General features: G+C 36.1%; 1 protein-coding gene across 1 annotated transcript; it reads left to right on the top strand.

The window, feature by feature from the left end:
- The first annotated feature begins 5,317 nt into the window (after nt 1-5,317).
- LOC140226515 (uncharacterized) lies at nt 5,318-11,257 on the top strand. Its single transcript, XM_072306971.1, has 3 exons — nt 5,318-5,420; nt 6,651-6,814; nt 11,096-11,257. The coding sequence occupies exons 1-3, from the start codon at nt 5,318-5,320 to the stop codon at nt 11,255-11,257; spliced, it is 429 nt and encodes a 142-aa protein (XP_072163072.1).
- The last annotated feature ends 2,241 nt before the right edge of the window (nt 11,258-13,498 follow it).

The following is a 13,498-nucleotide window of genomic DNA, read 5'->3' as shown; positions in this document are numbered from 1 at the left end:
GGGCCAGATGAAAATGGTAACAATTTACTATTCAATTCAGAAATTGCACTTTTTCTCCACACCTGTACCTTGAAAATTACTCAATGCCTAAATGTATGAATGGGTCAAAGTCAAGTTAAAGTCCTTAAATCCCTAGATACATGCTCTCCTATTCATCCAATTAAACCTACATCAAGGAAGGTGAACATTCAACACATTTGTGACAAACTTGTCATTCCAATATTTTGCCAATTTTGTGAAAATGTAATCACACAGTGTCCACATGTACTATCTAGACCTATTGGGAAAATCATGCATTATGGCGGAGGCATACCAGTCGCCAAAGCGACATTTCTAGTTTGTAGAGAGTTCATGTTTCGGGGCAAGAGAAACTGTTGTATTTAACTATGTATAGATATGATTGGACGGATTATTATAACTTATATATTCATGTATGGATACTTGCTTCTGTATATAAGCACATTAATTATATATTTATCGATATAGATTATATGTGTTTATAATAACACGTGAGTATATTTTTATATGATTGGAGTGCGCGTGGGCAATTATGTGTGTGCGAGTGTGCGTGTGTTTATGCACATGTGTGTACATGCTTACCTATGCACATACAGACCCATCATATTGTTGATAATGTTTGTAATGATAATGTTAAGAAAGAAAATGAGTATAGCAATTGATGTTTAAGGCCTTTGTTGGAGTTTCAAGTTCTTCGCGCTATCAATGCCTCAAATACTGCAATTTACATCCTCACACTTTACTACCCACACATTTCACTTGCGAACCTCTCTCACTCACTGCACTGACACTACACACAGCAGGTTCCTCCCGTAACCAGTGTGTTTTATTTCATTTAATTTTATTTTGTCTTATTTTATTTTGTTTTATTTCATATAAATTTATATTATATTATTTCATTTTACCTTATTTTATTCTATTTTATTTTATCCTATTTCATTTTGTACGGCTCCACCAATTTTATTTTGCTGGTTTATTTTCATTGTTCATGTATTTCGAATGATCCCATTGCAATCATTTATGCTGTTATTGTTTGTTTATACTTTACTGCTACTACTCTTCTATTAATTCACTGCCAATATATGTCATGATATCGCTGCTCTGTTGAAGTGGATGTCATGTTGTTGTTTATATTCGTTTTGACTTCCTTTTGGCTTTCTTTTATTTTGTCTTGTTTTTGCCTTATTCTGTTTAAATGTGTGTAAATTGATCGATTTTTTGTTTACGTCCAAAGCCCTTAGAAAAAGACCTTTAACAAGGTCAAAAGCTTGGGGGAATTCTTCCTCCGTCACAAATATACCTAAAATGCAGCACCTGTCACGTACGAAGCGGAGCGCACTTCACCTTATGTGTATATATATTAAAGGTAGGGGATACCTTTTACAGACCTCCCAAAATGCAGCAAAACATTAAATATGAACCTCAGGGGACTTGTTTAGGCCACTGCTGAGAAATTTGGAAGTCAACAGTTATCTACAATTTGAATAATGCACAAAACTCAACTACTCAGTAGTTCTGTGTGTCAGCCACACTTAAGCCTTTTTGTTGCAGTCTTCTGTATTTTTTTTTAAATCTATAAACACAAATCTAAAAGTATAAGAGCTGAATATGTAATAACATATACAGTGTGTGGCAAGAATATATATAGAAATGTTTGTAAGTTTTGATGAACTTTCTTCACAAAATATACATTATGGACACACATGTAGTGCATGGGTCTGCAAAGGTAGCCTAGTAATGTACTGGAATTTATGGTGAGCCCCGAAAAAAAATTCAATTCAAAATCTAACGGTCAATAAAAATGTACCAAATGTTACCTTCCACTTTCAATACTTTATGGGAGTTTCTAAAATGATACTCTCTTCAACATACCACTGTATTTATACAACTCTTCATTTAAGGCATGCAAATGGGATTCCCTACCTTTAATATCTACATGTACATATACATATACAGTATATAAATGAAGACAATCAAAATGACAAGTGTGCCACTGCCAGCGATATTTATAACATGACTTACATGTGTGTGAAATAACATCGCTACAAAGCAATGTACCATGGAATGTGCAAATAAAAAGAGCAACCGCATGCACACAAAGAATTGTACACACGCCCTCTATACCCAAACACGACACCAACATGAAACAACACACTCGCCGTAACGCCATGAAATTCATCACTTAACAGTGGCCACTCGATCACCGCAAAATGTATGTACATAGCCGGCGCAGCCGTGGGGGCCGTGGGGGCTCGGGCCCCCACACTTTTTGTGCACCATACAAAGGAATACATAAGGTGTCATCACTTTGGGCCCCCACACTTTTTTTTAACCCGGAAGTACGTAAGTGGCACTAAAATAGAAATAGATACAGATCTTGAAGTATGGCGGCGCCGGTAAGGTTATGTTTTTTCTCTGAAGACTTTTTTTTTTTTTTTTTGGCTTGTCAGGTGAAAACACCCGGAAAGGGGAGCTACGTCTCCCGTGGAATACTAATTATACTGTCTTACGCCTATATATATATATATATATATATATATATATATATATATATATGTATATATATATCCCTAGTTGGCACCTTAGGGAGACATATTGGGGGGAAGTGTCTTCATTAGGGAGACAACTGGTCATTAAGGAGACAATTTTCGTGTCTCCATTGCGTAAACTGCCATTGAACATGTAATAATAAATTTACATATAAAACAAATGGAAATGTCTTCCAAATGACCCATCTAGGAGTATATTTATATATATATATATAATAAATTTATGTATATGTATATATATAAATATATATATATATTATATATATATATGTATATATATATAATATATATATACATATATCTATATATACACATGTATATATATATACATGTATATACATCTGTATATATATATATATATATATATATATATATATATATATATATATTTATATATAAGATTTACTGATTAATCGCCCAAGGGCAGTTCTCATACAATCATCTCAGAGGAAAGTGATATGATAACCTAAATATTTTCATTACATGTCTGACGAGACTATTCAAAGAGTAAACAGACGAAGAAGTCGACAATACCAAAACGAAATGAATGGCAGACTATGGAAGCACAAACACTGAATTAGAAAGAGAATTCAAAGTTCAATTGTGGATTTATGGCATCACCTCCGGACCGCACATTAACGGTTGTACAGGTTGTACTGGTTATTAATCACATTTAAGGTTGTACAGGTCCTGTTGCTTTTCAAAGCCTCATTTCCCGAAATTTGCTTGGGCTTTTGAATGCTAGTCTCGAGGTAATGTCACCTATGTGAAGTGCCTGTTGACGTCTTAACTTCTTTTCTGCAAATCCATTCTGTAAATAATAACTTTCTTATTATTTTGAGAACAATAGAGAATTTATGCGTTGTTCTTTCATCAGCAAGATTTTCGATCCATCTTTTGCGCCAGGCATAATTATGTACGTTTCATATTCACCTTATAAATACTTATCGTATCTTATTCAAGAATACTCTTTAGTAGGAAAATCATGTGCGTGCGCTTGTGTGCGTGTGTTTGTGTGTGCGTGTGAGCGCGATCATTATGGTTTCGTCAGAGATAGCTTCTTCACCTAAAATTATGTATAAAGTAATTGCTGATAAATTGCTCGTCGATGTTTCGTACGATTTTGTAGAGCTCACTTCCTCGTCCAACACTCTATGTGGTAATCAAGCATACCGCAATCCTGATATAGATTGGACTTGAACCTGGTTTATTGTATTAGAACTATGTGTACACAATAGAGTAGTGCTTTTTATTGTTGTCATTACAAGTTGGGCTCTATGAGTGTGTGTGTGTGTGTGTGCGCGTGTGTGTGGTATACCCGCTGTGAGCGCTCGCTTCACCGCGTATGTCTCTCATGGTGTATGATTGCGAGAGTGCATCTGTATGAAATCCATCGATGCTACTTAACCCTTCATGCCATTGTGTGCTTGGACAAAGAAAACCCTGTAGCATTGTACATACTGTCCAAAGTCCCTGGCGCAGAAAGGGTTAATCCACAATACACAGATGCTGCGAATGAGTGTGTTGCAGGAGGGGAATCGCATTGATCTGCGTAAAATCCTATCCCAAACCCACTGAAACAGGTGCGTCGCTAAGAGCGCACAGCTGTGATACGGGGAAGCAGTCCTTATTCTTCCCTTCCCCGTTTTTCTCCAAGATCGTACGCTCGCTCCTGGATTTTGATGCGGAGATTTTGTTGCAAGATAATTACAAACTTTTCTTGCATTTGCTGTTGGTTTGGATGTAATTTTGCTGCGACTGTCAAGCATGTGAGTATTACAGTATTCATTTTTTTTTTTTGCTTCATTTTACTTTGTGTATACTGTAATTCATTGCAAGAATACTTGCATCCTATTTCGGTGTTATACCGTTTTGCTTGCGGCGATTTGCAGCGATGAAAATCTATATTTGTGGAGAAAAAAGGGAACTTGCTTTTGCATAAAATATGAGTAGTCTTTATGTTACTCTTACTACATATCGTGTTATTTGCAGCAAAGTTGATCTCACTTTGTCTGTTTGTAAACAAAAGGAGTGTTTACAGCCATAAATCTGATGCCATATATACCGATTATTATGAAGATCATGGAAATGTATAGCAACTATAACCACCCCCTAATGTTAGGTGTTACGATTGTGAGCATGTACTTTGAATAACCATTTTGTGCAAAAATAGGTATATTTTTCATGCTTCAAAATGAATACGAAAAAATCACATGAAAATTTGATAGCATGTGTGCTGTTCAGTAGCAAACAAATGACGTCATCAGCTCTTCTAGAATGCGTAATAGGTAATGTCAGTTCGTCATAAAAAAGGGAATATAAATCTTTTCTTTTTTTATATCAAATGCCTGTGCCTTTTTGGTGAGTGTTACTTTTGCGTCCTTTTATTCTTATCATTACATTGTGATTTTACTCTGTTTCTTAAACTTTCTCAGTACCACACTAGAAAAAATATACAAGAGACATTTATTTTTATACAAGTAGTTAGCCTACGGCAATCACACTGTTAAGAAGACTTGAACGCGGAGGTAAATTGCTCTTTTATGTATAGGGTATCAGTTGGTTGCAGTGATGTCAAGAATAATATATATATATATATATATATATATATATATATATATATATATATATATATATACAGATATATATTTGCTTCATTCGTATCATTATTGGTTTTTGCTGTCAACGACAACGACTGCAATGATGATGGTAATTATATTATCTTTTGTTCTCTAGGCCCGGCGCCCAAAATGAGTTTCTTCAAGAGATTTCGTGGGGGTAAAAAACGGACTGAGCAGCAGCTAAACACTATTAAGGAAACGCCTGACGCACTCGGGAGTCAAGGTATGTCTGGCAAAGACATTGTGTAATATTTCAGTGACGTTGAATTTGTGAAATTATGAAGTTTATGTATACTTTTAGTTTTAGAATATCGTAATGTATTGTAAATTGCCTCGGATCTCTCTCTCTCTCTCTCTCTCTCTCTCTCTCTCTCTTTCTCTCTCTTGGAAGAATGAAGGGCTTATTCATATGAGGAATTTCAATCTTATTTCATATTTTCTGATTGCTTCATTTCCAGACAGTGGCAGTGACGCTGGTAGAATGCAATTCATTTTTTTTTTGTTTTTGTTTATTTTCATAGAGCATTCTTTATATATAAGTCTTTATGTTTTCACCCCCCCCCCCCAACTCGCTCGGAAAAACTCTTGTGGGTGGGTAACGGGAGAAAGGGATGGCACATAAACACTAGGTGAAGGGATTCTAAGGTGGAGAGGGACAGTAGAGGGAAGAGGGAATAGATAAATGCAAGGGGAATGGAAGTGGTAAATGAGTAGGAACGAAGGATTAGGGTGACTGAATTTCCTAGACGGAGAGGGATTAAATGCTATAGATTATGATGAATGTTCAATCACTCAGTCTATCCCAACATTCAATATACCATTTCTGTAGTGTCTCATACACAAATTTCACACTTAAACTGTACAGTAAAAGAACGGTAACTGATGTTATGAGAGGAGATTATTCTCTTCGTACATTCGTATATAGGTTCAATTTGATGCATGAACATTTCGACGTATAAATTATGACAGCGGAACAAGAATGATTTTCATAGAAGAAAAGTCCACCACATATTTTTTTTTTTTTTAATGTTTTCCCACATGACATGCCTTCTCTTTTTATTTTTGTTTATATCACCAGGTCTTCGTCACATGCATATTCTTAACGCTGGTTTGATGCCATTAAGTTTAGACTGCTTAATGCTAGCCAGGCATTGATTGCTGATATCCGGTTGGATGCACATGAATAAAAATGATTCCATATCCAAACGTACACATACTGTTATATCTATTTATTATTTATTATTCGTTAATTTGTAATTAGGAAATTCATTCATTTGTGTATTTATATTGTACATATATGTATATATATATATATACATATATATATATATATATATATATATACAATATAAAGGGCATATACGTAGATACAGACAGATAAATATATTTATAGATATACTACCAGTATTTACTTATTTACATACCCATACTCATCACATGTTAAACACAGACGTGACGCAAGATGCTGTTCAATCTGGAAACAGACCCTGGGATGTGACGTCACCATCCAGGGACGGAGACCAGCCGACATTCGATGTCGCCAACCTCGCCAGCGAGATGGTCCAGGCAGCGGCGAGGGGCGACGCGACGACGATCAAAATGATCCATCTTCACAATCCGGCCATCGTAAGAAGTGCCTGGAAACATTCAGAGCTGTCCAATTGATTTGTCATTGGTATATGTCTTAGTCCCGACAAGGGGTAGCTTCTACCACTGTCTACCATGCCTAACACATTTCCACGGTCATCCTCTTTTACACGTTTTATCCTAATGTATAAAAGTTTTAGCAGGAAATGCTCCAACAAGGAGAAATAACATTAAAAATGATAATGATAATAATAATAATAATAACAATAACAATAATAATAATGATAATAACAGTAATAATGATGATGATGATAATAATAATAATAATAATAATAATAATAATATTATCATTATTATTAATAAAAAATGAATAACACTGTTTCTTACCAAGCGCTTTTGCAGAAACCTGATCAAAGCGCTGTTACAAAATAGAATATTACTTATAAAATGTACATGCAATATCCGAACACTTTAGTCTTGATTTTCCTCTTAAACATTTCTTCTGTGACATGTAGACTTTCTTTTTGTTTTTTGTTTTTTTTTTTTTGGTAGAGTTTTCCAAATAAATAATCTAGTGCATATTTTACGCCGGGTTTTAATTCTACCCAATTGCCTCACGAGACAGATAGATGCCAGCGAGGTCTTGTCCCACTAATTTTGCGAGATGCCAGAACTTATGGGAACTTATGCCTTATGTAAGCCATTTCTTGTGGGAACTTTGATGTTATTGATCATTTCATCCAAATATTTTGACTTGACTTAATCTTGTACTCATTTTGGCATTCATTATTCTTATTATACCACAAAACCAACAATTACTGAGTAGGCCAAACATTTGTATCAAACAGTAGAAATTCTTAGAAACTTGTTGATTGACTTACAGCACTCTTTCACGATTACACAGAATAAAGACGTGCATATTAGCATTAAGATTCCCGGTATACGTGTGGTTTAACAGGCAAATTAAGTGAATCAATGAAAACATAATGAAAATTCATAAGACCAATTGTCATAAGCAATTGCTTCACGAAGCTAATGACCTCAGAAATACGCATTGCCTCAATACAATACGATAGTATGTTTACTTCGCATCAATAACGTCAGGACATTCAGAAGTCATAAAAGATATAAAAGTGATAATTCAAGGAATATATGAATTTATAATTACAAAAAATTGGAGATTTTCTGAAGGAGGGGGGGGGGGGCTACGTGCAGAACACGTTTGTATTAAAAAGTGTCTATATCAAATTCCAGAGAGAGTAATGTGTTAGGGGAGAAGTCCATGCAAGGACGCTTTCAATTCCAGTACAGGTCATCAATGTCTGATTTCACGCCATGACGATGACATCTCGCATGACCAATGAACACGTGTCCAACATATAAGAGACTGCACGGGACCTCAGGTAGACTTTCGCGGACAAATCATGAAAACGTGTTGTTCCATTGATAGTTTGTAATAACGTGGTTCAATCTAATTATTAAACTATATTCCATGCACTTATCTTTGCGTTGGCTGAAGTAAGCAAACTTGTGATATTTTCTCCCGGGAAGATAGTTATGAGCTAATAAGGTCACTTAATCGTGCGATAGAAACAAAAAATAAACCTGAACCCTGAACCCTGTGAGAATACATGTTTTGGTTGTTGTTACGATGGGCTCTTCAAAACCAAAGGGTAGATGCAGATGTGCGTACATGACGATTAATGAGTCTAAATGAAATAATTATAATGATGAATGATTTGATGAATTTGCTTATGGATGCCTTTTACTAAACCGCTGGTTCCTTGACGGGGTGAATCGCCATAGCCGGGTTTATGCATGGTGAACAGAGGTTCCTGGCAATGCAGTGTAGAGCAGCTGCTGCATAATACATGGCAAGAAATGAGCACAGAGTATAAACAGAGAGAGAAAGAGATAGGGAGAGAGAGAGAGAGAGAGAGAGAGGGAGAGAACATAAGCAATTTTCAGAAGAGCCATGCTGATCATTATCTGTAAGATGTGGGGTTTCAGTTAATATCAAATCGTATATGTTATGTCTAACTGTAGCTTTTGATGCTCCCTTATCATCCGATCCCTCACCTTAATATCCAGAAACTAAATATGATGCCTTGACGAAACCTCATGCACTCGTGGATTCTATTGATTATTGCTTTAACAATAGCCCCTCTTAAGCACAACGCCAATTGCATGACATTATTACACGGGTCTCTTGTTTCTTGATATATCTCTTCGATATCATTTCTTCTCAATAGACCCCTTTTTGGCGGTACAAAGTTCAACAGTCTGAATATATATATGATGTCTAAAAGGTCATATCATCACTTAAAGGAGACCTCCGGATTATTTTCATACTTTTACATTTGAATAAAGCATAATCACTTAAACTGAGTACAAAGTTTCAGAATTTGTAGTGATTGAGATGAAGAATAAGAATGTTTTCAAAATTTAAACATATTGCAATGAACAAGGATGATGACATGGCAGCCTCACCATAAGAATGCATGAGGTTGGGCTCGAGGAAACAGAACGAAAAAAGAAGGTATGCATAGATCATACACAGGTGAACTTGTTAAGCAAGCGGTATTGTAATGAAATTACACTGCAACATTTCTGAAATATGTGAGTCTCCTATGTAATCATCATTGTTCAGTGTAATTTGTTTAAGGTTTCTCTACTTAAGGACCACAATAAATTCCACAAATCTATAAATGGAGCTGTCGATGTATGTACTACATGATGTGAAATTATGAAAATCGTCTGGAATGCCCCTTTAAGGGGATCATAACAATCTGTCGACGTCGTAACTCGTCAAATATTTGTTCATCTGTGCGTAACAAGAATATTATTCCACAACAGCGTATCCAATAAAGCACATACACTCGAACCCACCTTTGAGCAAATTACTACTATTGTCATACAATGGAAAAAAGAAACAGAATTATGTTTTGATGGGTCTTTGTATTAACGCTATTCTAACTGGGCTATTTGAGACCAAGTTTTAACTGAGGGGGGGGGGGTTCAATTTGACCCCCCCCCCCCCTTCAGATCTCGGCCACCGATCGCGCGATCGCCGCAAAATTTTGCCTGAAGATAGAGCTGGATCTCAACTACAAGATTACATGGTCATACAATAGAAAAATATTGCCTTTCTATTTTTAATAAATTAATTATGCAAATTTGTGCATGAAATCATATTTTCACCTATAACTCCATTAAAAAGACTGGAGGATTGCTAAATTTTTGTGTCAGAATTCCTCAGGACACATCAAACAATTTTCGTGTAAAAAAATAGCACAATCGAAATCAATTTCTTTTGTTTTTTATTGTTTTGTTAATTTCTATGTATTTTATTGCTTTTTCGACCTTTTGTTTTCTAATGTTTTTTTTTTGCCAAAATTTGTTGCAGGCACTTTTTCAGGCTTATCTACACTAGAATTGATTAATTTCAATGGTTAAAAGTTGAAATAATCTAATTTATATCAGTTTAACCAAAAAACACAATTTGCACATGATATCATGAATTTGAGCTGTTTTTTGGTTGACATGCATATGCAAAACATTACGTAACTTCAAAACGGTGCACCCGGATGTCGCAAATTTGGTCTCAAAATATGCGGGAGACTTCAATGAAAAAAGTCGCGAAACGATGCGGCAAAATCTTTGCGCGTTGCGAAATCGTGACGCGAAACGTCGAGGGGGGGGGGGGGGTCATTTGACACCCCCCCCCCCCCAGTTAGAATAGGGTTAAAGCGAGTAGGCGAATCAGCCACTTCAAGGCATAAAAGACAAAAAAAAAAAAACAATCCCGGATGCACCCTTAAGTTGCCAATTTCAAAATGGGAATAACCTTATAGATCTAGATTAATGTTAATCCTTCTTGCGTCTCAGATGACACTGATTTACGTGACGTAAAGATAAGTACGTATTGAAGATGTGATCATATTATGAACATTTTTGTTTACACGTTCAGACTTTATTTTGAATTTTCGTAAGGAATATTCTTCAATGTTCACTCTTGTGACTCCCCACTTGATATAAGTATTCTGCAATTCGTTCTGATTATGCGATGGTTACTGCCACTCCAGCTTGATTGATTGATACATATATACATACATACATACATACATACATACATACATATTACATAAGATATGTTTAGTCAACTTTGTACACGTCGAAAAACTGATTATGTCGAATGGATATGAGCATAATAATCTCTGTTTAATCAGATGTGTATCAAAGTCGAAATTCGTTTGGATTCGACTATTAATAGCTGAATAGGTCTACATACAGTCTGTGTTATTTTCTGCTAATACTCAGGTCAACATGAAATGTCCCGAAGGCTACACGGCCTTACACGTCGCTGCTGACAAAGGGGAATTAAGCACGGTCCAGTGCCTGGTCGAGATCGGGGCGTCGTCTGATGTTAAGGATAACACCGGTGTCACGCCGATCATGAAGGCTGCCATACGGTATGTATAACACGTGTCGAAATCCAGTGTTAAACACTTGTGTAATTATGTTTATGTCGCATCAAGGAGATGGCGTTCCGGGCCGCATATGCCCCCCCCCCCCCCAAAAAAAAAAGATCAATTTAAAAAAAAATCAATAAATAAAGAATATCGATTACAAAAATAAAGAAACATCTACAGCCTATGTCACTATTTACCAGCACATAATTATACATTGACATGACAGACTCTATAGATATATTTGGTTTTAAAACTGCAACTTATGTCGGCCATATCGGGATGGGGGGAGGGACTTCCAAAAAGGGGAAAAAGATGATTCAATGTGTTCAGCAATGGATCAAGTACTTTTCTGTGTTAGTGCATAAATCAACTATTGTTACCCAACTGAAGTCACCCCCCCCCCCCCTCCCCCAGGTTTGGGTGAAATAAATATTAGCATAAAACACCGACACTGAATAGGTCTGTGCTTTGATGATTACAGAATATTTTCAGTTTTTTACATTGCTTATTGTTCACCTGGCAAAACAACATCCCTCAGTATTTAGACTCGTTATCTCAAAGATTACAAGTAAGGTCGCCCGATGTGTGATTAATTTGTCGAATTCTTTGAATCATCCTGAACCAGCGCGTGGAATTCCCCATGTACGTCTTGCAACATGCCGCGTTCGTACATCCTCAATGTTCATGGATTTGTTTACCATGAATCATTTCAACCTGTTCACAGTGCATGACTGCACGATAACGTGGATATAATTCATTACTTCCTGGTCTACCTGACTTTACGCTCTGTTTCATTAAAATAATATGGACCCTAGAACCAATCGATTTTTCACTTATAACCAAACACAGGAACACACTGTCGTGTTTGCGCACATACACAGTGTGGAATCTAAGTGATTGACATTGTGGAGTCTATGGCTGTATTGAAACAGCTGTCAGTTTTCTTGCGGCTCACAAAAGAATTCCACAGATGCATTTGTGCCTTTGGTAATCGGGTTCAACGCACTACTGCCATCTTTCCATTGTGTTAGTATAAGGAAAAAACGTTGTCATGGTAACCGATCATTTTTTCGATCACATTGAAGCATTTAAGCCATTAAGGTAAATTTTGGTTTGTATGAAGATCTATAGGTATATTTGTGCAAAATGCCCTCTGTGTGTATACTCGACAAACCCTGGTTCAATTCTTTTCCGTAGGAGTCTGAGCTGCTGGAGCGGGGGGGGGGGGGGGGATTAATCACCATCAGCAATCAGTGATAGTTTTAGTTTTCTTACCTGTAAATACACGATATAGTTTACAATTTGTTATGAGTGACTAGAATTAATCGCTACAATGGAACTGCCTTGCCAGGTACTAGTATTCGATCTAGAAGAGGATTTCATTTGCGAATCATCCGCAGCAGCATATATGGACGAACGAAAAAACGAAAAAACAAACAAACAAACAAACAAACTAACTAACTAATTTTGAGTGATTCTGTATCATTATGTAATTATTATTATTATGTTATTGTAGGCTATGTAGTGCAGATTGCATAATAATTTGTCTCCATATACACCCTACCTCAGTCGGCTAATTTTATCCAAGCTATATGCGTATGATGAAAGGGAGCTTGCATTTTTTTTTTTTTTATTCAACTACTCTCAGAAAAAACTTGAAAAACCATGATAAAATCATCATAGAGCACATACTTTGATGAATCAATACAAGTCAACGTGTATTTCCATGCTTGAAAGAACAGTGTCCCACAGTACAAAAGCACAATGTGAAACACAGTGTGAACATATTTTGAATACTGTGTAAAATTTCTTCACATTGATAAATTCGAGCACTTAACATTATGAACACATTGTGAATCATCATTTCACAGTTTGAAACATGAATATTACCATGTGAATACATTGTGAACACACTCCGGGACACTGTACTCTTTCCAGCGGGATTAATTGCGTTGCACGGCTCCTCTATTATAACTGCGTGTTTTTTGAAATGGGCATTGGCTCCAAGTCCTGTAGAATTTCGTCAATATGTGACCAGATAAAGGCAAGCTTTTACGACGTCATATAATTTTACGACCCATCAGTAATGAGGATCCTCACGGCAAGGGTGGTTTATGGCACTGGCTTGTCATAATATCATGATATTTATGATAGATATATGAATCTAAAGTCATTGTCAAGTTGTCACGAGATTTAGTAAATAAAAATAAAACAAAACAACGATATGAAACCTGGAATGGTGTACATGTAA

Source organism: Diadema setosum, chromosome 3, assembly GCF_964275005.1.
Source record: "Diadema setosum chromosome 3, eeDiaSeto1, whole genome shotgun sequence".
Classification (NCBI taxonomy): Eukaryota; Metazoa; Echinodermata; class Echinoidea; order Diadematoida; family Diadematidae; genus Diadema; species Diadema setosum.
This window is presented reverse-complemented; position numbering and strand designations above follow the sequence as displayed.